We start from the raw sequence: 25470 nt of genomic DNA, 5'->3' as shown, positions 1-25470 counted from the left end.
AAAAAAAAAAAAAAAAAAAAAAAGAGCCTTAATAGCCAACACAATCTTACACAAAGAGAACAAAGCCAAAGTCATCACATTACCTGATTTCACACTATACTACAAGGCTACGGTAATCAAAACAAGCATGGTACTGCTATAAGAACAAGAGAAAACAAATAACTCCATTAAAAAGTGGGCAAAGGATATGAACAGACTTTTTTGTTTCCAAAAGAAGGCATACAAGAAGCCAGCAAACATATAAAAAGTGCTCAACGTCATGAATCAGCAGGTAAATGCAAGTTAAAACCACAATGAGATACCATCTTACGTCAGTCAGAATGACTATTATTAGAAAGTTAATGTCTGGGCACGATGGCTCATGCCTGTAATCCCAGCACTTTGGGAGGCTGAGGAGGGTGGATCATGAGGTCAGGAGATCGAGACCATCCTGGTTAACATGGTGAAACCCCATCTCTACTAAAAATACAAAAAATTAGCCGGGCGTGGTGGCAGACACCTTTAGTCCCAGCTACTCAGGAGGCTGAGGCAAGAGAATTGGTTGAACCTGGGAGGTGGAGGTTGCAGTGTGCCGAGATTACGCCCCTGCACTCCAGCCTGGGCAACAGAGCGAGACTCTGTCTCAAAAATAAATAAATAAATAAATAAAATAAAATAAAATAAAATAAAATAAAATAAGGCAAAACAATAGATGTTAGAGAGGATGTGCAAAAAAAGGCATGCTGAAAGACTGTTGGTGGAAATGTAAATTAGTATGATCTTTATGGGAAACAGTATGGAGATTTCTCAAAGAACTAAAAATAGAACTACCATTTGACTCAGAAATTTCACTACTGTGTGTACATACTCAAAGGGAAAGTAATCATTATATACAAAGATATTTGCATTTATATGTTTATTGCATTAGCATTTATAATAGCCAAGATATGTAATCAACCTAAGTGTCTATCAACAGATGATTGGATAAAGAAAATGTGGCATATACATACCATGCAATACTACTGAGCTATAAAAAAGAATGAAATCTTGTCTTTCGCAGCAACATAGATGGAATCAGAGGCCATTATCCTAAGTGAAATAACTCAGAAACTGTCAGTTACCATATGTTCTCACTGATGGGTGGGAGCTAAACGAAGGCTACACATGGACATATTGAGTAGGATAATAGATATTAGAGACTCCAAACAGTGAGAGGGTGGAAGAGGGGCAAGGGTTAAAAAATTACCAATTGAGTATGTTGTTCAGTATTCAGGTGATGAGTACACTAAAAGCACAGACTCCACCAGTATATAATATATGCATGCAACAAATCTACACTCGTACACCATAAATCTATAAAAAAATTGTGAAAGGAAAATAAAACTCCAGTCAAAAGCACAGGGGAGTGAAGAAAATATAGTGTCTCTTCAATCAGCTCTTATTCCACCAAAAATGGCTTCCTTGACCTTTAAGCTGATTAGTGTTTAAATGGGAGCAACATCTGATATTTGGATTTATGTCCCCACCTGGCTACCCTGCACAGGTGGGGACATACTCTCTGCATGAGAGACTCTGCATGGACACTGCTCTCTGCATCCCAGCTGCTCCAGCTCCAGCCTTGGTTAAAAGGACCCGAGATACATTCCAGGCTGCTGCTCCAGAGGGTGCAAGCTAGAAACTGCCAAGGCTTCCATGTGGTGTTAAGTCTGTGAGTGCATGGACAGCAAGAGTTGAGGTTTTGGAGCCTTTGCCTAGATTTCAAAGGATGTATGGAAACACATGGATGTCCAAGCAGAAGTCTGTTGCAGAAGCAGACCCTTCATAGGGAACCTCTACTAAGGTAGTGTCGAGGGAAAATGTGGGGTTGGAGCCCCCACATGGGGCACTGCCTAGTGGAGCTGTGAGGAGAGGGCTGCCATCCTTCAGACCCTAGAATGGTAGATGCACTGACATCTTGCACCATGCACCTGGAAAAGCACAGGGACTCAACACCAGCCCTTGAGAGTAGCCGTGGGAGCTGAGCTCTGCAGAGCCATGGGGGCAGAGCTTCCCAAGGCCTTGGTCCACCTTTTGCATCAGTGTGGCTTGGATATGAGACATGGAGTCAAAGGATATTATATTGGAACTTTAAGATTCAATGACTGCCCTGCTAAGTTTCAGGCTTGCACAGGGCCTTTAGTTCCTCTGTTTTGCTGATTTTTCCCCTTTGGAAAGAGAATATTTAGCCAATACCTATACCCCAATTGTACATTGGAAGTAACTAACTTGTTTTTGATTTTACAGGCTCATAGGCAGACAGGACTTGCCTTGTCTCAGATGAGACTTTGGACTGTGGACTTTTGAGTTAATGCTGAAATGAGTTAAGGCTTAGGAGACTGTTGAAAATGGGTAATTATATTTTGAAATGTGAGAAGAACGTGAGGTTTGTAGGGGGACAGGAGCAGAATGATATGGTTTGGATTCATGTCTCTTTGCAAATCTTATGCAGGATTGTAATCCCCAGGGTTGGAGGAGGGGTCTGGTGGGGGGGTGAATGGATCATGGGGGCAGATTTCCCTCTTGCTGGTCTTGTGATAGTGAGTGAGTTCTCATGAGATCTGGTTGTTTAAAAGTGTATGTCACACCTCCCCTTTCCTCTCTTCCTCCTTGTAGGGAGGCCACGTAGGATATGCCTGCTTCCCCTTTGCCTTCTGCCATGATTGTAAGTTTCCTGAGGTCTCCCCAGCCATACTTCCTGTACGGTCTGCAAAGCCATGAACCAATTAAATGTCTTTTCTTTATAATTTACGCAGTCTCAGGTAGTTCTCTATAGTAGTCTGAGAATTGACTAATATTGCATCTTTCTTGTTGAATAGAGAGATATGGCTTATAATGAACATGTATTAAGGAGAGAGGAAAATGGAGAAGGAAATCATGAAAGTACAAAGCATCTGTGTGCCTCTGAGGCATAGAGTGAACCTGTCATGCTTTTCATGGAACACCGGCCACCCTGTCTATCTCCTCCCTAATATAGACTGTTTCTGGTCTGTGTATCCTTCACTTCCTCATGTACCAACACACTAAGCTAATAGACCGGTTTAGTGCACAACTAGTTTGGATAAATTTAGGTGTAATTGTAGTCATAGTAGAGTCAGCAATATGACATTTACCTTTCCCTCAGCTTGACTAAAATTTAGACAGGTTTCTTCCCAACTACAGGCTCCTAACTTCCCTTTTATTAGAGCATTTATTTTAGAAAACATGCAATTTTAAATTCTTTCTCTGCGTCTTAGAGACGTAAATCTCCTCCCAGCCTCTTGCAGTTTGACAACCCAAAATTGTCTTTCTCAGGAATATGGGAGCCATCCTTTTGAAATGTAGTCATTGGGAAGATAGAAACTGTATTTCCTATTTCCCAGTGTCTGTGTGAGGACAGGAACCTGACTTTGTTAAGTGCCAATTAGCAATCACAGATAGTCTAATCACATGGACCAATGCCCTCCCTGCCCAACATCCTTCAGTTCTTTCCTACTGTCTCACCATACTGCTTAAAAACTCTCTTGCCTTTGTTTCATAGGATTTGAGTTCGCTCTCTCTCCCTTCTTGCAATGGTCTTGATCCCCACTGCAGAAACTTCCTTGCTGTTTAATTCCATCTGGTATAATTTTTCTTTGACAAGGGGAGATATATAATGGAGATGGGGAGAAAAATGAATTGAAAAGCTAGAATGTTAACCAAATCATCTTTTTGGAAATTAAGTCCATCCTGGATGGGCTTAGCATCACAGGAAGGCTATGAATAAGGTGCTGAAATATACAGTGAATGAGAACAAGTGTTAAGAATTCACAAAGATGACTGTACCACTGAAAAGCAGGGGGAGCCTCAGGGTATTTTATGCACAGACAAATGGTCTGAAAGCTGTAACAGGGAGGGAGGAAGGCCTAGAACTGGCTTCAAAGATAGAAATTAATGGCTACTGAGAGAAAAGGCAGACTCCACTGAAAAGGCATAGAGAAAGGTGATGTCTGCCTCAAGCCTGGTTAAGACCCTGAACTAAAAGGCAAAAAAATAAATAAATAAATATAATATAATAAAATAAAATAGCTGTAGAGGAATCTGTTAATGGCATAATGGACATTCTAAAGTGGACATATATTTAATAATAAATAGAAGATTTTAAAGTTACTTTCTATGTCTTCTTCTTACTATTACCACATTTATGAAATTATTGTCTTGTTTTTTGTTCTTGTTCTGTTGAGATTATCCACAATCTAGCCCTCTGAATTTCTCTCTTTTTAAGTTTTCATGGCAATTCTTGTTTATTTATTCTTCCAGAGATATTTTATATGAATCTCAATAATTGTATTATGATATTTAAATTAAAATAACTATAAATTTAGGAATAAATTTTGTAAGTGTTGTCTTTCTGTCACTTCCATGATATTTCTGCCAACCTATTATTTAAGATTATTTCTTTTCTAAATGACTTAGTAAAGATTTGCAGAGCTTTTTGCTAATGACAAGAAGCTTTATCTTGCTAAAGTTATTTATATTTGCACTTCTATTGATATTCCCAGTTATGTTATTTTTGTTTTATTTCCTAACACATAATTGGTTAATTGAAGAAGTGATATTGATTGATTTTTGTGTTTACTTTGTATCCTGAAAAGTTATTGAACTCTCTTATAATATTAAGTAACTTTTTATTAATCTTGAATTTCTAGATACATAATTTCTTCTTCATATAATCAAAACTTTGATTTCTTCTTTGTAATCATTGTATATTTTTCTCTTTCTTCTCCTACTGCTTTAGGTCAGGGATTTCTAAATAATTCATCTTTTTCTGATTTTTAATGGAAAATTTGGGCATAATGAACCATCACAATTTTATCAAATTTTATTTTGTACAATTGACTCTTGTCGTATGTGGTATTTATATTCGACAAATTTGTCATGAACACTGAATTAGTAAATACTGAACTATTGTTCCTAGGGAAAATGCAGGGTTAGGTTTCTGCAACCCTATGGTTACAACACTTTTGTCAACTGAAATGTCATTTGCATTATGTTTGTTTGCAAATGTCCTTATGAAACAAGCGTCTTGTTAGCATTGAAAACTACCCTTCCACATATCCTTCTCCTGTATAAACATTTAAGAGATATTTTTAAAGCTCTTCTATAGCCTCCTGATCTACAGACTTTTTCTAACCTGCCACCCGACACTACTTTCAAAAGAAAGCTGACCACTTTGATTATTTTTAAAAATTATTAATTTTGTTATCAGCTAGCGTCTCACAAACCCACAAATTCAGCTATTTTTTTCATCTTTTCCATACTTCATAATGTAGAATAGATGTTACTTCAGCATTTTCCAAACAGCACCATGCATATATCAATACATTTTCTATACTTCTTTATGGATGTACTATTTTATTAATTCATTAACATTAAACTCATGGCCAACAGAACTATAACTAATTCTCGAATTTAGTTTATGTAACACACATTTTTTTCTTGAACACTTCTTTTTGTGCATAGGAACACCCTAGGCAGTACTTCAACACTATGCTTAGGGCCATTTTAAACAGCACAATCACCAAGCAAAGCATACAAATGCAAAATTGTGTCACTACACAGACTGCATAAAGGATTTATTTACAGCATGAAAGCTGAAAGAAGACGGCAGAGGTCACCTTGTTTGATTTCAACTGGGAATATGCATTCTAGTGACTAAAATTTTTCACCTCTCTGCACTTGTCTGCAAATGACCATGAAATATCTGTGAATATTGATTTGGGGATTATAAAACAATTTTAGTGAGTAGATAAATTTGTAAATATAGCATTTGTGAATAATGAGAATTGACTGTATGGTCAAATAGGTAAAAGTGGTCTCCTAGGCAAGAAAATAATTATTACTAAAATTTAAAATTATTCCTTAATTTTTAATTTTAGTGGTTACATAATAGGTATATATATTTATGGAGTACACAAGATGTTTTGATACAGGCATGCAATATGAAATAAGCACATCATGAAAAATGGGTTATCCATCCCCTTAAGCATTTATCCATTGAGTTGCAAACAATCCAATTACACAGTTTTAGATATTTTAAAATACATAGTTATTATTGACTATAGTCACCTTGTTGTGCTATCAAATAGTATGTTTTGTTCATTCTTTCCAACTATGTTTTGTACCTATGAACCATCCCCAAGTCCCCAACAGCCCTCCACTACCCTTCACAGCCTCTGGTAATCATCCTTCTACCTTTTTATGTCCATGTGTTCAATTGTTTTGAATTTTAGATCTCATAAATAAGTGAGAATATGCAATGTTTATCTTTCTGTGCCTGGCTTATTTCACTTAACATATGATCTCCACTTTCATCCATGTTGTTGCAAATGACAGGATCTCATTCTTTTTTGTGGTTGAATTGTACTCTGTTGAGTATTTGTACATTTTCTTTATCCATTTATATGTTGATGCACAGGTTGCTTCCAAGTCTGAGCTATTGTAAATAGTGCTGGAACAAGCACAGGAATGCAGATATGTCTTTGACATACTGATTTCCTTTCTTTTAGGTACATACCTAGCAGTGCATTTTCTGGATCACATGGTATAACTCACTTTTTAATTCTTTTTGAGGAACCTTTAAACTGTTCCACATAGTGGTGGTACTAATGTACATTCCCAGCAACAACGTACAAGGGTACTCTTTTCTCTGCATTCGTGCCAACATTTGTTGCTGCCTGTCTTTAGGATAAAACTCATTTTAACTGAGGTGAGGGAAACTATTTCTTGATAGCACTAAGTGATCTACAAGAAATCAACACTAAAGACACAGAGAGATTAAGAATAAAGAATGAAGAATTATATAACATGCTAATGCAATCAAAAGAAAGTTGGAGTAGCTATATTAATTTTAGACAAAGAATACTTCAAAGCAAAGAAAATTATCAGGAATAAAAGGGTTATTACAAAATGATAAAAGGTCAGTTTTCCAAGAAGATATAACAAACTTTAATATGTATGTGCCAAACAACAGAGTGCCAAAAGAGATGAGGAAAAAAAATAATAGAATTGCAAAGAGAAACAGAAGAATCCACTGTTATACCTGAGCAATTTAACACCTCTAGAGTAATTTGTCAATTACTAACTAACATCTGTAGAACGCTTATTACCACAAAAGCAGAATACACATTCTTCTCTAGTTACATGGAGTATTAACCAAAATAGACCACATTCTGGACCACAAAATACATCTTAACAATTTAAAATAATGAAAAACGTACAAAATATGCTCTGAGGCCACAATAAAATTAAACTAGAAATCAGTAACAGAAAGACGGCTGGAAAAATCCCCAAATACACATAGATTAAACAACACACTTCTAAATACACGTGGGACAAAGAAGAAGTAACAAGAGAATTTTTAAAAATTTCAAACAAATTGAAAGTAAAAATATGACTCAAAATTTATGAGATACAGCAAAAGCAATGCTTAGAGAAAAATGTATAACATTGCATTTAGAGAAACAAAAAGAAATCTGAAATCAAGAATCTTAGCTTGTATCTTAGGAAACTGGGAAAAGAAGAGCAAATTAAACCTAATGTAAACAGAAGAAAAGAAAGATTACAGAAATGATCAATGAATTTGAAATTGGAAAATCGAGAGAAAACATCAATGGCACCAAAAGCTGGTTTTTTTGGGGAAAACATCAATAAGATTTATAGGCCTTTAGCTAGGATAAGGAAAGAGAGAGAAAGCAAGAGAGGAGAGAGAGAGAGAGAGAGAGAGAGAGAGACAGAGAGAAAAAAAAACCTTACTAATATCAGAAGTGAAACAGGAGCCGTTACTACCAATCTCAATGGACATTAAAATCATAATAAAATATTATTAACAACTCTAAGGTCACAAATTTGATAGTCTAGATGAAATGGATCAATTTCTTCAAAGACACAAGCTATCCAAACTCATAGACAATCTGAATGGGCCCGTATCTATCAAAAACTTAAGTCAGTAATTTATAACCCACAAAATAGAAAGCACTAGGTCCATATGGCTTCACTTATGAATTCTACCGAACTTTCAAGAAAGAAATACCAATTTTCTACAATCTCTTTCAGAAATTAGATGCATAGAGAATGCTTCATAACTCATTCTACTAGGTCAGCACTATCCTAATACCAAAATCAGAGAAAGGCACAACAAGAAAAGAAAATTACTGACCAACATTTCTCATGAGCATAGATAGATGCAAAAATCCTCAAAAAGTTTGAAAATCATATATAAGAATGCATACAAAGCACTATAATTCATGATTAAGTGGATTTATTCCAGATATGCAAGGCAGGTTCACCGTTTAAAAATCAGTTAATGTCATCCATTGCATCAACAGGAAAAAGGAGAAAAATCATGTGATTATATCAATGGATGAAGAAAACTCACTTGACAAAATCCAATACCTATTCAAGATAAGAAGTGTTAGCAAACTAAGAATAGAGGGGGACTTCCTTAACTTCATAATGAATATTTTCAAAACTCCTATAGCTAGCATTGTACTTAATGATCAGAAAGATCAGGAACAAGCTGAAAATGTCCGCTCTGAATAGCACTGAGAGTTTCAAAAAAGATTAATTTTGACTTGTGTTCTCCTTCGTCAAGATTTAGGAATGTAGGTTAAAAATGATTTCGGTTGTCCAGGATCTCACAGGGTTGACCTAGCAATTACACATGTTAATAGATACAAAATAATAATACTTGTAAGAATTCATGAGCTGGAAAGTATCTTCAAATGGTGAGAAATTGGAAAGTAGACTGCACTATTAGGGAATGTTAACTAAGAAGTGTTTCTTTTTGTAGATGACGAGTAAATTTTTATACAACTTAAAGCAATTTATATCAAAGCTACTCATTTTCATTTGTTTCAGAATACATTTTTGCTTTCAGATTTTTCTAAATAAAACACAGTAACTTAGAAAAACATTAGTAATTGTCTTTTTCAATAACACTTCGCCAGAGTCATGGGGATGGATAGACCTTTAAAGCAATTTGAGCTGTGTTCATGCTCTGGCATGCTACAGTGGACACCGTGCAATAAAAGCCAAAACCTCTTAATGTACTTCAGCCTAACACACTGACAAGCAACAAATTATGATGGTCAAAAGGAATTGTTATTCTGACCCTAAAATTGCAATGACAGGAACATTGAAACTGGAGCAAAAACAAAAAACAAAAAACAAAAAACAACTTTTTCGTGAACAGATTGTGTGATCCATAGTTTTAAAGCAAAAATTGCACTCCTCAATAAAAAGGTAATTCATAACTTTGTGTTAACTTGTCTTTTTATTTTTCTAGTGATGATTGATATTTTAAAAGGCATGAAAGCATTGCAAACTCCTAAAGTCAGCTTTAGCAAGCATATTTTAAGTCCTCTATTGTTTTCCTGTGGGATGCTGCTAGTGAATAAAACACACAGATGTACATTCATGCATACACACACACACACAGTCAAGCTCCTGTAAAGGCGACCTTGTCTTTAAAGTTAAGAGCTTGCTTTCTTAGGAAAGGTTTTGCATGTCTTATGCAAAGATTTCTTTTATGTTGTCTATGCTTATCTTTGTGCTCATCAGGAGTCTTCTTAAAACAGGTTTTATTCTAGGAAACTATATGAAAGTTTAATACCTCCATATGATATCTTAAAAATTTATATATATATATATATGTGTGTGTAAAAGAATTCCAAAATTTTCCTCCCTTCTTCTCTCTCTGTATTCTTTTTTCTAAACTCTAGTCTCATTCGTTACTAATCACCTCTATGTCAAACTCCAAGCGCTGGGAGTTCACAGTCCAGTCAGCTGGTGAGACAAACACAAGCACAGTGCAAATGAGATTAGGGGAGTGAGAGGTAGGAAGCAAGGTGCCTGGGGGCTGGCATAGCTGGTTGAGCTTGCAGTGCCCAGAGAAGGATTCAAAGAGGAAGGCTTAGCTGAACAGATTCTTGAAGAAAGAGAATTTAGATGAAAAGTAGACAAGAGAAGAAAATGGCATTCCAGGTGAAGTGATTGGGCCAATTTACAGAGATGTGAAAAGCAGAGTCATTTGGGGAAATAGCAAAAAGTCTGATCTGACTGCAAGTGGAAATAGCAAATAGCAAATGAAGCAAGCTAGAAAACAAAAGCAAAGGTTAAAAAGAATGCTCTATCCTAGATTAAGGTGTTTCAGTTGAGATTTCATTTAGTAGTTAGTGATGAGGCACTTAGGGATTTAAGGCAAACATTTTAAGATTAGAGTAGCAATTTCTAAAGGCAAATTTGTTCGTCATTATTGTCTTTTTTTATATTATTTTTCTTCTAATTCTACTTCTTTGCTCAGTTTTTGTCTAATCTGTATCTGTATTTTGCAAGACATTAGCTATTTTATACCCACAGTAGAGTTTTAAAACAAGGTGAAGCAAAAAATAATTACAGTAAAAGATGGTAGAAATAATCAGACTTACAAAATCCTTGGAGTGCTCCTCCTAGCATTTGGGCATCCATTATGGGATTGAAATTGGGAGCTGGGAAGATGGTTCCTTGCACCTGGTGGGAAAATCAATGAGAAAGTGATTGTAATGATTCACATTAATGTTTCAACATTGTGGCTGGGCGCGGTGACTCACGCCTGTAATCCCTGCACTTTGGGAGGCAGAGGCAGGCGATCACCTGAGGTCAGGAGTTCAAGACCAACCTGGCCAACATGATGAAACCCCGTCTCTACTAAAAATACGACAAATTAACCGGGAGTGGTGGCGCCTGTAATCCCAGCTACTCAGGAGGCAAAAAAAAAATAAAAAAATAAAAAAATTTAAAAAAATTCAACATTGTTTTCCAGACAAATGAAAATGAAAGCATATTCTGTATGTTTACATTACTACAAGACATACACACAAGGCCTGTTAAACAAATGTCTTACTTGTGTGTCAATTGCAGAGAGAAAATTTGGTTGAGTTCATTTTTTCCGTTGGTCTCTACTACTATCCATTGGCATCTATTATTCAAATAAGAGACCATGATACCAAAACCAATTGTAAAAAAATGTAAGAATAAAATTAATAATATATATCTTCTTGACTAACAGTAAGTTTTTTATAAGGAATGGAGCTTATTTTATGGAAACTGAAAAAGAGTACTGTATTGGTGGGATTCATTTCATTCCTATGAATTAGAAATGGTACTTGCTACCACAGCTTTTTTCTATATAAGGGACCTTAAAATTATATTAGAAAAAAATAAAAATAATTGAATTTGGATTATGAGCTTCATAGAAATCCAGGTGACATATATAAGGCAGAGATTATCTAGCCAAAGCTCATGACTGCAGAGGTAAACATAAAAACTTGTAAATATAAAAACTTGACAGACATTCTATTTAAATTCTCTCTCTTGACAATCATAAAATGGTAGAACATTTAAAGCAGGCTTGTGATCCACATGGTGCATTATTTTAGACTGAACCCGCCAGGACTAGCCACCATATAATCACACTCAGCACAAAAAGCTGTCAGTCAAAATTTATTAAGAAGGGCAGCTCTCCCTGTTTGTTGTCAGTATGCCCAGACGCATTGGGGGAATTTATGCCTTCCCACAGCAAATGAGTCTTCTAGGCCCTGAGATGAACTCAGACATTCCTATTAATTAAGTTAATTAACTAATGAGAACAGGACTAGACCATAATTTCGAGCTAAATGAATATACATATACTGATACCAAAATATTTGTGAAAGGAATTTGAAGGACTAAGAACTCAAAACTAAGAATTGAATTCAGTTTGGATTCTACCTCACTGATATTAATAAATATGAAGTTGTCTATTTGAAGTAGACCAAAAAACAGGATGATTGTGATATGTCTATATTTCCATTCCTAGAAGTACAAATTAGTGGAATTCTTATGCTGTGAATTATGCAGATTCTTTCAATCATTATACTTACCGTGTTTAATGTTTTACATCAGGAAAACAAAACAGAAATAAATATATCAGACAGACTCATAAGAATTACTCTGGAGAAGAAGGTGTGGGGGAAAGAGCTGGTCCTAGACGAGAGGGTGTAAATTTCCCCCAACCACATGTATGAATGAATAAGTGATCTGGGAAGTCAGACTGCAGTGTTTCCACAGCTGATCCTATATGAGTTGCAAAAGATAGTTGGAGGTGGCAGCCACAAGGTTACTAAGTAAAAGAGTGATACAATTTGATTTGAGTTCCAGTGGCAACACTTTATAACAGTGCAAAGAATGAAATAAAAAGAAGCAATACAAGTTGCAAGAGCGGCTAATTTAGAATTCCAGTTGAGCTATAATGTAAACCTGAACTGAGGCAAATAGCATGTTTTCAATAAATACAGATTTCTTGGTTAACTAAATGTAATTTAACCTACTAATTTTTTTTGAGACACATTTTTAACTTAACCTAATAATGGCAGTTTACCATGAAAAGTTACCTTGAACAGTCAGAGACTGTTTTAGTTTTCCAGAATTTATACCTTTCGAACAATGCCCTTTTTATATGCATGATTTTTTTTTTTTTATTCTGGCCTTAGAGTAAATTGGAAATTTTGAAAAAATGTACATTTTTCAATGTGACAGTGAGAAATAATGTGTATCCGTATGCATTAAGATTTTTTCATTTCTTTGAAAATGGCCAGATTTAGAAATAGTATATATAACTTGTCTAAGGCAAAATAAATTGTAATACCTGTCATCTCTATTTAAGCTTTACCACAAGGTAATCAAAATATAATATTTGCTTCTAGTTACATATGAATTTGGGTTTTGAAAAAGGAATAAAGAATGTGCTCCTTTTAGAAGACAGAATAAACAGCCACATAAACTTACCATACAGAAGAGTATGAGTAATTTGTATGTTTAAAATTTGGTTCTAGAAACTATCTTTCCACCTCCGTGAATATATTAAATGACAGAAAAATTTCAAATTTATTAATTCCTGAGACTCAGTACAGACTGGAAAAAAAAAAAAAACACTTGTTTTGCACATGAAGTTGATAAAAATATTTTTACTATCTCATATCAATAGGTACGTCAACATATGGATCATATTTCACTTATAGCCAATTAGGTGGCCAGGATTCTTAAAACCACATCCCTCCATCTCCAGCATCCCTAGGCTTTCCACATTTGAATACTTTTTCTCATGTGGCTTTTGAGTCACATGCACCTTGACAATCTGAGTGCCTCAAGACTTTTTGAGTTTGAAATGTCAGCTAGGCAAAGTGACAGTTTGACTAACAAGACACATGCTAGAGTGTGGGTTTCAATGGATAATTCTGTGTGTTTGAAGTAGCTTAATTTTAGTGCAGTTGATACTAGATCTCTAGTTAATTAAAGACTTTAAGAGTCCTAAGAGGAAATTGTACAGGAATCTTAGGATTTCCTTTCATGGGGCATTTACCCTGAACATGGCATCGACTTAGCTTTGGAGCATTGCTCCTTGGGATTTTACTTTGGACAGAACTAAATGCTCTAAACTCTCCTAAAGGTCTTCAGCCATTTATCACCCTCTGCCTCATGTCTCCCAGGAGTTCTTCCAAAGTGGTTTCAATGGCTTTAAACACAGCCAACACTAAAGGGTGGATTACTGAACACATTGTTTCTCTTCCTTACCCTTCCACAGCTAATGAGCCCTTCAGTCCCATTCCCTCATTCCTAGCCTTACAATACTTTTCATGTAATTTGCCTTCTTTTAATTTCTGTTACTACTACTTAATACAGACCTTTGCCAATTTTTCTTTCATTGTTCTTTTATATCTGATAAGCTGCCAAGTAGATCCTATTTGTCTACCAAAATGATCCTTCTAAAAGATCAAATATTATTTGCCTTTCCATGCTTAAAATCTTTAATGCCCAAAACAATGCTTCTCAATATTTGTTTTGTACTCTGGCCCACGTGATACATGGTTTTCAGAAGAAAGAAACATCCTTGGGAGCATCTAGGCTTATGAACATGTCCCAGTACGCTATAGCTTTAAGTACATCCCGTTCTTGCCCACTCGAGAAAGTATATTGCCATCCAACTGAGTGACAGTATCATATAAGCAATGTAGGAATTACATAGGATAGAAAAAGTCAAACTTTGGTTCTTCATAGTTACACATTTTCAATGCATATGCCATAACATATTCCTGTGACTCAGAATAGATGACTCATGGGATTCACTTCAAATATTTTAACCGAGTATACAACATTCTTCATGACCTGATTCTTTCCTCCCTGGATAGTTTCATATTTTATTTTCTCTCTCCTGAGCCCCTCTGTTCCCACACTGTGACTCACAGTCACACACTCCAGCTAAAAGGAACTTCTGTGTCATTGTTCATTGTGTTCCATCCGTGTGAATACTTCCTCCCCAACTCCCATCTCTTGATTTCACCTTATGATCATGGCGAACGTCTATACAAGATGTTATCTTTCAAGCTTTGGATCCAGAGTCATCTTGTACATGGAGCCATTCATGATGCCTGTAGTAGAACTGTCCACTCCCATCCTGGTGCCCTCTCTTTTATCCTGGGCACGGAACTGTAGCACGCGCTACTAGAGCATCAATTGCACTTCAGCAGAAATTTTCCATTTCTAATTCTACTGGCTTTCTGAGAATAACGGTCCTATTAGCAAGGCTTCCTCAGTTTTCTTGAGAGTACACCTGAATGTGAGTGGCTGTGCAAATATGGAAATAGAACTGTTCTTGCAAGTAAAGGAAGAAGAATTTGGATCTCCAGGAAATAATTTGGGAAGATACCTAACAAGGAACAAGAATGGAAAATGAGGCAAAATTCCTCTCTGTGACCTCCCCTTATTAGTAACAACTTTTCATTAACATTTGTTAAAAGGTTGTTATAAGTGATTTTTTTAAATAGAAGTTGGGGAAAAGAATGAGTTATTTGGGTTTGTCTGGGTGAAAAAAAAAATAACATGCTGACAAAGTCTCTCTTCGGTTTGAACTTTAGTTAGTCAAACTTTAGTTGGGCACCTTTGAATCCTGTTCCCAACTAGACATCTACACTTGGGGGTCTCTGTTAGTCTTGGCGTCACTCAATTGTAATGAGAATCTTGCTAAGTCGGTTTAAAGAAAATCTCCCAACTGTGATATCTGATGAACCTCAATTTCTGATCAAATTCCTCATCCCCCAAGTGATGGCTGGTCACTCTGGCCTGCCTTCAGCAAGATTCCTGTTAGGTATGTTAAACCAGAATCAACCTTCTACTTTTGATGCTTAATCTCAGTAATTTTTCATTCCAGACTGCCTCCCTTGAATATAAATCCCCACTTATCCATGATATATTTGGAATAGAGCTCAGTTCTATTCAATTACGGAATTCTCTTTTCCCCTATTGCAATAGTTCCTAAATGAAGTCGGGTTTTTTTTTTTGTTTGTTTGTTTGTTTGTTTGTTTTACCATTTTAACTGCTACTCAGCTCTGGTTTCTTCAACAATGCACAGCTATAGAGCTCACACAGGGAAAGAATCAAGGCAGCGTAACATGCTAGGAGTCCGAAGAAATCTGGGAAGGCTTTGGACTCCACATTGCATACTCAGGGTATTTGAGGCAATCTTATGTGTAGAACCCCACAAAAACCTACATGGTTTCCTGCTTCTTCTAGACCGTAAGCTCTCAAGACCATAGATTTTGTGCAGTGTAATTTTATTAATAGTACCGTATTTGATTTGAAATAATTTCTGATTTCGCCTTTTCAAAGTTTTCAATAGACTGGAAGAATTTTGATTACACAAATTCCTTCACAAAATTAAGTTGAAATGAAGCTAAGTATGTGATATGATTTGAATATGTGTCCCCTCCAAATCTCCTGTTGAAATGTGTCTCCATTGTTGGAGGTGGAGCCTAATGGGAGGCGTTGGGGTCACAGGGGCAGATGCCTCATGGCTTGATGCTGTCCTCACAACCTCTTTTCCTTATAAATTACTCAGTCTCAGGTATTTCTTTAAAGCAATGTAAGAATGGCCTAATACAATATGATATATTGACCTCAGTTCTAGGTATTGCCTCAGTAGTTGTAATTCACACAAGTGGAATTTAGTTCTATAGTACATAGTATTATATTGGGCTTAAAATGTATGTGCAAATTTCAAGGTAAATCACTTTCTAGACAATCCAGTAAGAGGTAACTATTTTTTGATCACCTCATCTCAGTCTGAAACTTCCTCTCCATCCTCTTATTACCCTTATATTTCTAATGAGATTAGGAGGTTTAGAAACAATATCAAAACACCACGGATCTGAAGAGACTTCAATGGATATGGATTTGAGAGAATGAGTCTCATTCACAAAAGGTCAAAATGGAGGATTAAAACGCTGAAAAACTGGCCTGGCACGGTGGCTCATGCCGGTAATCCCAGCACTTTGGGAGGCGAGGTGGGTGGATCCAAGGTCAGGAGCTCAAGACATGCCTGGCCAAGACGGTGGAACCCCATCTCTACGAAAAATACCAAAAGTAGCAGGGCGTGGTGGTGGGCGCCTGTAGTCCCAGCTACTCGGGAGGCTGAGGTAGAGAACTGCTTGAACCCGGGAGGTGGGGGTTGCAGTGAGTGGAGATTGCACCACTGCACTCCAGCCTGGGAGACAGAGCAAGACTCCTTCTCAGAAAAACAAAAACAAAACAAACAAAAAAGCTGAAAAACTAAAGGGAATGTTTCCCTGTGAAAAGAACATGTTCAATGAAAAAAAATTGAGGGTATATGGGAAATAAATATTTTTAGTGTATACTATAACATATGAAAACACGATTTTTAATATTCTAAAACAATGAAACTTGAATCTTTGTTGAATAAGAACAGACTACTCTCAATTTTTAACTCTAAGCATTTAATTATTTGATAATGCTTTTAATCAAATTTTTGAGATTAACTGATATTATTAAAAGAGAATTAAACTATTCACGTTGAAAGTTATGTGCATTTTGATTAAAATTGTAGCCCACACTTATTGTAATTTTATAGAATTTAACTTTCCTAGATTCAAATAACTAAATGTCATGTTACATTTTGAAGAAGGTTAAATGGCTAACATGTGTAATATAGTTTTACTACTGTAAATTAAATGCATATACACAATGGATTCAAGGAAGATGATACATTGTATCACAAAAGTCTAACAAAATTCCATGGAATTTGAAGAAAAATGACTAATCTTCAAGTGAAAAATAGAAAAGAGTTAATGTCTTGTTAGAATGTGTGTGTGTGGTTTTTTTTGGTGTGTGTAAAAGACATGTGTTTACTCAAAGAATGTAAACAATGAAGAAAACTACAAACAATTTTAAAAACCCTCAGTATCACTACTCAAAATTAAAAATTATAAACATCAAATGAAAACATGATTAGGAGAATAAATATTTTTAAAAGATAAAATTGCTTTTTAAAAACTTTTATATTAAAGAAACAGAAATACACTGAATGAAGTGCCAAAAACTTAGGCAGACAGCTAAATGATTTTTTCCTTATGGGCCAAAGTAGCTGTGTCCTAGGTCTGGATATAAAACAAGAAATACCTTTTACTAAACGCAATTTGGGATAAATACTACTTAGATTAAATGAAAAAAAATCTAATGAAGTGATATTGAAAAAATGTACTGATTTGTAACAAATCCACCATAAGCACTATTAGTACTGACATTTTAAAGTGTCACTTTCAGGTTAAGAGAAGAGATAAAAACATTAAGTCATTATATTTTATAAACAATTTTTCAATTTTAGATGGATTCAAATACAAACATTATGTAAAAGATGAGGATATTGATACTTTCACATTGCTTCCTAATTTCCTTCTTCTCTTTGTTAATATTTTAGGTAGTTTATTAACATTATGATGTCATCAAAATTTATTACGTGTACATTCTGTACCATTATCAAAATGACCACAATTGTCCAACAATATTCCAATAAATTTCTAGAAATATATTAATAAAGTTAAGTCTTATAACCAGTTATTTACCCAGGCTTTTTCCTGAAGTGTTAATATTTTCTTAAATGAATTTTGCCAACAATTATTTTTCCCCCAAGATGTGCTTATGAGTGATGTTTTACTTGATGTGAAAATTTGACGCTTGATTAGATTGCAACAGGTGGAAAGACATTGCCTGGAAATTTTATATTTCTAGGAAACCAGCTTTAAATAAAAATTATTTAACAAGTTTTCACATCTGGTAATATTTCTAGGTTCGAGGCTTCCTATTTTGACTTTTTTCCAATGAGTTTCACATTTATGAAGTTCATAATATATTTCAATGTTCCAGTAAAACCCCGTCTCCATTAAGTGTTTTCTGGTCACCAAACTTATAAATAATCTCTCATGAGTTGCTATAATAGCTGCCATTTACAGAGTGTTAAGTATTGCAAAGCTCTATTTCTCGGTATTGTATTTCATCCTTAAAGCTACCCTATGCTATTACAGCTATCTTATTCCCCATTTTGTAAATGAAAAAAGTGAGACACAGCAAAGGTAAGGAACTTACTGTGGCAATACAGCTACCGAGTGGCAAAGAAGAGGCTTGAATCCGAATTTATCTGGTGCTGAGCCAAAAAACTTAAAATCCTCTCCTAATTTCTTGTACCAGTTCATCTGGTGTGTATATACTTACTTTCCAGTGCTATCTTATCACTGAAATAATTTGTTTGGGGGACGCAACCAAATTTCATGCGCCCCATAATTAGAAATCATGCTTTGTGCAGTACTTTCTATTTCTCAAAGTTCAAGGCCTAGCACTTTGGCTGGGCTTCTAACTAATCAATTGTTTGCCGTGTATAACAATATTTCAAAATATATATTAACCAAAGAGATACATATTAATATGGCTCTAAACTTTTTGAAACATATACAGCTGAACTGCAAAGCTCAGTCTAAGCTATTAAATCCAGGTACCTATAAATCATGTAGCATAAACATGGTCCCATTGTATGGTGGCTGCTTTGGAAGAACTCAGAACTCAATTGAAAATCAACAATTCTGTGATTCTATGACAATTGCTTGCTTCGCTCCACCTGTATTTGAGAAGGTGTGCTAAATGCAAATCAGCCTTATGAGTCAAGGACATCTGCAATCATTTTGGTAATTCCTAGTTTGCTATCATGGCCTATTTCCAATTATGTGGATGTGTAATGTACATTTTTCTGACTCCTCTTAACGAGGTTATCTCTATGAGGCTCCACCTCATTTCCTGAGATAGTTTTATGGGCTGACACTATTAGTTCCTTTTTCACTATGTCATATTATTTCCAGCCTTATTTCCTCATCACAAATCGAAATAGCAGTAAATGCTTAGAACTAAGAAGAAAACAAGACTTATGAGATAGAATCTTACACATTGTGGAAGAAAAGTATATATCAAGGGACACTAAATAAAAATCATGTAGTTAATGAGTAAATACAAAAACAAGCAGAGAAATGAAATATTTTCAGCTAGTTGAGTTTTTAATCATCTTTGATTATTTGCACAAATATTGTTCTCTGTTAGCCAGACACTTTAGAATTAGTTATAAATTAATACAAAAATGCAGAAAAACATGACTAATAATTTTTGCTTCTTGATATTATTTCTTTCTCCAAGTAAAACATAGGATATACCATGAAGGTGTTTTTACACATTTCAGCAACATTTGCAGAATTGTTTTCTTCTTGGTTAAAAAAATATATATACACATACATTTTTTAAAAGCAAATCTCTAAAAGTCTGCTTCCCCATCATGAAATGTCTCTGAAGGAGAAATCCTCTAGAGTACAGATTATATTTTCTAAGGAGAGTACACCCTTTTTGAGCAAAATACCAGTCAGGTTCTCTATAGTTTGGGTACCAACTCCCCATTCGTTACTAGAGCTCATTACAAAAGACAGAACACTACTAGTGCCATCGTAGAATCCCTACTGCTCCGAGAGAGCAATCAGATTACAGTCACTTCTCAGGTTGTTCTGAAGAACTTTTCAGGAGCTGAGAGCACAGCATAAATCAAAGTGAGTGAGAACCTGCAGAGTGACAATAGCTTCCTCCCTGAAATAGAAAATACATGGCTGGGACATGGCTGGGACTGCTGGGAAACTGATCATCACACAATATTCACCATACTCATTTCAGCTGAAAGAGGAAATGCTTATGTGTATATCTAATCTTTTGAAAGCTCAGTTCTTTGCTATCCCATGCTAATTAGGCCAAGAGCCCATTGTTTCCCCCCTTGTTTCTTTAGAGTTTTACAACAGTCCTCAATCCTTTCACACAGCAGGTCCTCTAGTAACGTCATTTTGATCCACATTGTTTGTTATAAATTGATGAGGGGGGAAAAAGAATCCCCGGCAGTGACACTGTGTGAAGTTTGCATGTTTTCTTTATGTCTGTGTGGGTTTTCTCCGAGTGCCCCTGTATTCTCCCACATTCCACCGATGTGCACGTTAGGTTCATCCGCTTGTCCCCATGGTCCCAGTGTCAGTGAGTGAGTGAGTGAGTGAGTGAATGAGTGAGTATTGTCTGAGTACACCCTGTGGTGGACAGGCATCCTGGCCAAGTCAGTTGCCGCCTTGTGCCTGAGCTGCTGGGATAGGCTCTGGGGCCACCCGTAATCCTGAACTGGAATAAGTTGGTAAACACTTATCTTGTTTTTCCTAATCTTTCTTCAATGTATGTATAGCTCACATTTATTTCAATTTTAATATTGGAAGTCTTTGGTCTATTTATAACTTCGGTGATGTTTTTGTGATGAGAGATGTAGGAACGTAACTCTTGCGTGTATCAATTAGCCTGCGGGTAAAATTGATTTTGTTATACATTGTTTTCCTTAAAGGTGCAGATTCCAGGAAGCTATCCACGACATTAGGTGAGGACTCACCGTACAATGGCATAGCTCCACATGGGAGATTCAGTCCCTATTCACAAAGAGTTGGTATATGCAGCTGGTAATACAAAGAGTGTTATAAGAAACCATGAAGTGATGTGATGTGTTCCTGCCAAAGATTAGACAAATTACAGCATATATTTACGTATTTAATCTTAAGGTTGTATTTTTAAAGGGAGTTATTTTGGAGAACACATACTTTTTCCAATTATTCAAATATCACTTTGGGATAAGTATTTCAGAATTGCTTTCAGAGATATTTGAATACTTCTTCTTCTTATTAGTATTTTTGAGACAGGTTTTGTTCTGTTGCCCAGGCTGGAGTGCAGTGGTGCAATCATGGCTCACTGCATCCTCAACCAACCAGGCTCAAGTGATCTTCCCACCTCAGCCTCCTGAGTAGCTGGGACCACATGTGCCTGGCTGAGTACTTACTATTTTATGATGGATTTGATGTTTACAATTAGCCAAGGCTAAGACTAATGAGATACAGAGCAGTAAAGCTGTTAATAACACCACAGTGTGTGTGTGTGTGTCTCTGTGTGTAAAATTTGCTGATGATATTAGTGAAACTGGAGGAAATTTATAAAATTAAATGGAGAAATAATTGCTAGTAAATTTCATAGTATTTCATCACTTAGTGGCTTCGATGAATCATACTTCATTGTTAGGTCACAAAGAACATGGATTTAAAAAATGAGAGTGGATTTGGCTCAAACACATCCCTACTTCTGGAAAAAAATTTGCCTTACTGAGCTCTGGTTGGTAGTCATCCTATATGAAAAATGACACCAGTTTATAATACCACCTTTATTCCATAATTGGATGTGTTTCTTAGTTATTAAAACACATTGCATATTAATTGGATTTCTTCCATAATAATAAATAAAATACGAAAAGTTAAAATGGTGCCTTTTTGCCTCTGATTCAGTAGCTTACTGAAAGTTCTAGTTATTTTTGGGGGGGTAGGGAGATACCTGGAGATGCTCATTCTTTTATTTATTTATTTTATTTTGTTATTCTGGCTACAGAGGATGCCATAATAAACACCATACTTCTGTTATTCTTGAAGTAAATGGTCACCGGCCCATTACTGGCTCATGCAAAACAAAATTGGCTCAAAGGAATACTGCACATATAATTTACACAAAGATGCATAGATTCAGAAGAAGACAAATGGAATATAGTGATTTTGTCTAAAATCTCCAAGCTGGTCACATCTGTAGGCTCAGTCTTTGGGTTTTACTCGTGCTTGTCAATAGACTGTTTAATAGTGATTTCTTAGGTTCAAAAGTCAAATTATTTTTTTTCTGCACATGTTTTATCTATATGGATTATATTCCACCCAAAATTTGAGACCTAGCTCACACTCAAACTATATTATGTGAAGTCTTTACAGATTTTACCAAGTATTACTGTTATTCTCTTTGCATCTCTATTACACATGGCCTTCCCTTTTTTTTTTTTTTGCATTTGTCTTTATCTCTAAATTTAAAACTTCTGGAGGGCAGATACCTTTCTTATCTTGCTTTTCAAAGCATCTAGGGCAGTGCCTTACATGTAATGTGAGCTCAGAGAATGTTCATAAAGTATAAAAAAATCCATGTACCACAGTGACATCTTTTGTTTACCCGGTGGTTTAAAAAATTCATTACTCATATAAGCAGGCTATGCTCTAGGCATCTATATCTGCATTTCCTTGGTAATCACCTCAGCAGTCTTGTGAGACTGATCATATTAATCTTATTTCACACACGAGAAGACTATGAGGCTGAGTAAGTTGTTTAAAGCCACACAGGTATTGACTCATGAAGCCAACATTCAAATCCAAATTTAACTTCACGGTTAGTGCCCTTTCCATTATAGCTGTAATTTGTGTAAAATAAAATAACATATGCTATTAAGACTTTTTTTCACTTATGTGAATAAAAACATTTCCATTTTCAAAGGACCCTACAAGTAAAAACAAAATTCTAAAAGGATGAGCTCTTATTTTTATGTCAGTTCGAAAAGAAGAAAGAGGGGAGTGTGTGTGTGTGTGTGTGTGTGTGTATTGTAGGGAGGGATGGAAAGAGGGTAAGAAAGACACCCAAAAAGAAATTCCCATTGTCTGCTTTGCTGAAATTTATTATGAACAGAATGTCTAATATTTGATTTTAAGTTATTTGCACAACCACTGTGTAAACCCATCTGTGGTCATGAACTTTCAACAGAGGTTAGTTGGAATAGATTTTAGTTGGTGGTATTTTGGGGGAGTGAAGCTATCAGCGTTTTCCCCATGATAGGGTTATTCAACATCAAGAGGAAATCAGCCTAAATGCCCACCAGTGATAGACTGGATAAATAAAAGGAGGTACAGAGGCTGGGCGTGGTGACTCAGGTCTGAAATCCCAGCACTTTAGGAATCTGAGGCGGGTAGATTGCTTGAGCCCAGGAGTTCCAGACCAGCCTAAGCAGGCAACATGGCAAAACCCTATCTCTATACAAAATTAGCTGGGCATGGTGGTATATGCTTATGGTCCCGGTTACTTGGGAGGCTGAGATGTGAGGATTGCTTGAGCCCTGGAGGTGGAGGTTGTGGTGAGCTGAGATTGTATCATTGCACTCCAGCCTAGGCTACAAAGTAAGACCCTGTCTCAAAAAAAAGAAAAAAAGAAAAAAAGAAAATGTGGTACATATATGCCATGGAATACTATGCAGCCGTAAAAACAAACGATACCATGTCCTCTGCAGGCACATGGTTGAAGCCTGAGGCCATTATCCTTAGCAAATTAACACAGGAACAGAAAACCAAATATCGGATGTTCTCACTTATAAGTGGAAGCTAAATGATAAGAACACATGGGCACATAGAGGGGGAACAGCACACACTGGATCTTTTCAGAGGGTGGATTTTGGGAGGAGGGAGATGATCAGGAAAAATAACTATTAGGTACAACAAACTTTCATGACACAAGTTTACCAATGTAACAAACCCTGCACTTAGATCCATGAAATTAAAATAAAAGTTTAAACCATTGCTAAAAAAAAAAAAAAAAAGAGGAGCAGTATGCATGTGTTTGCTGGATGGTCCTTAAACTAATTAGTCAAATAACATGAAAACATAGAGCTTCAAATGAGTAAGATAATTGTTAATCTTTATTTCCTGTGTTCTTCTAGCCTCAGGAAAAAATCTTTAGGGAGACAGTCACTGGAATAGAAATTCTGAGAACCTGATTTAAATCTTAAAGCTTACTTCAGCTTCTAGCAGTGTTATGATTGTAAAGAAAATATGAATATATTATCTAATCAATCTAAAATTTAATGAACTGATGGATAGTTCATTAGCACTAGTACAGTCAGTGATATTAAAACAGGCTTAGTAATATTATTTTTTCAAATTTTATGCCAAAGTATTATGGCCAAAAATCTTAAATTCTTTCCCTCATTTTTGTACCACTTAATTTGGTGTGTGTACACCTTATTGCAGTACTTTCAAATCATTGAAATAATTTGTTTGGGGGACAAAGCTCATTTTATGCCCCCATAATTAGGAATTATGCTTTGTGCAGTACTTTCTGTTTCTCACAGTTCAAGGCCTAACACTTTGGCTGGGCTTATAACTAATCAATTGTTTGCAGTGTATAACAATATTTCAAAAATCTATTAACCAAAGATAAACATATTAATATAGTTCTAAACTTTTTGAAACCGATACAGTTGAATTGCAAAGCTCAGTGCAAGCTGTTAAATCCAGGTACCTATAAACCACGTAGCATAAACATGGTCCCATTGTATGGTGACTGCTTTAGAAAAACTCAGAACTCAATTGAAAATTAAAAATTCTGTGATTCTATGACAATTGATTGCTTCACTCTACCTGTATATGAGAGGGTGCGCTAAATGAAAATCAGCCTTATGAGTCATGGACATCTGCAATCGTTTGGATAATTCCTGGTGTGCTATCACAGCCAATTGCCAAGAAATTTGCTACATGACCAAATTTATGATAAATCAGTTGCCATACAGTCATTACAATTAAGTAGGTAGATGTCTGGAGTTAAAAAAGAGATAGAGGGGAACTGATTTCACTCACCCATCCTCTTACAATTAAGATCTAAGAGTATCTTCAACTAACATGCTTTTACTATTTTAAAAAACAATTTTCTAGGAAGATGTCATTGAAAATTACTTCAATAGAAGACTACTAAACTTAAAAGAGAGAGTATCATATGGCTAGTTACTATTCAAGGCTCAAGATATCCTATCTCCAATCCCTGAATCCTATCAATGTTGCCTTGTATGGAAAAAGGGAATTTGCAGATGTGTTTAATTAAGATTCTTGAGATTATCCTGGATTATCTGGGTGGGCCATAAATACCTTTCCAAATATCTTGTCATAAGAGGGAGGCAGAGGAAGATTTGACTATAGAAGAAGGCAGCATGATAATGAAAGCAAGATGCTGTGTTACCAGATTTGAAGATGAAGGAAGGAAACCCAGCCCAAGAAATGTAGGTGACCTTTAGAAGCTAGAAAAGTCGGCCGGGCTCGGTGGCTCAAGCCTGTAATCCCAGCACTTTGGGAGGCCGAGACGGGCGGATCACAAGGTCAGGAGATCAAGACCATCCTGGCTAACACGGTG

General features: G+C 35.8%; 1 protein-coding gene across 1 annotated transcript in view; it reads right to left on the bottom strand.

Annotated features, from left to right (window-relative positions):
• ANXA10 (annexin A10) overlaps positions 1-25470 on the bottom strand; it is a 103616-nt gene that overhangs the window by 55285 nt on the left and 22861 nt on the right. The window contains exon 2 of the mRNA XM_011967790.1: positions 10461-10542. Coding sequence (XP_011823180.1) covers positions 10461-10542 — 82 coding nt within the window. The remainder of the gene's footprint in view (positions 1-10460; positions 10543-25470) is intronic.

This window comes from Mandrillus leucophaeus, unplaced genomic scaffold, assembly GCF_000951045.1.
Source record: "Mandrillus leucophaeus isolate KB7577 unplaced genomic scaffold, Mleu.le_1.0 Scaffold81, whole genome shotgun sequence".
In the NCBI taxonomy this organism is placed as follows: Eukaryota; Metazoa; Chordata; class Mammalia; order Primates; family Cercopithecidae; genus Mandrillus; species Mandrillus leucophaeus.
The sequence above is the reverse complement of the archived record's forward strand: the minus strand, read 5'-3'. Positions and strand labels throughout refer to the sequence as shown.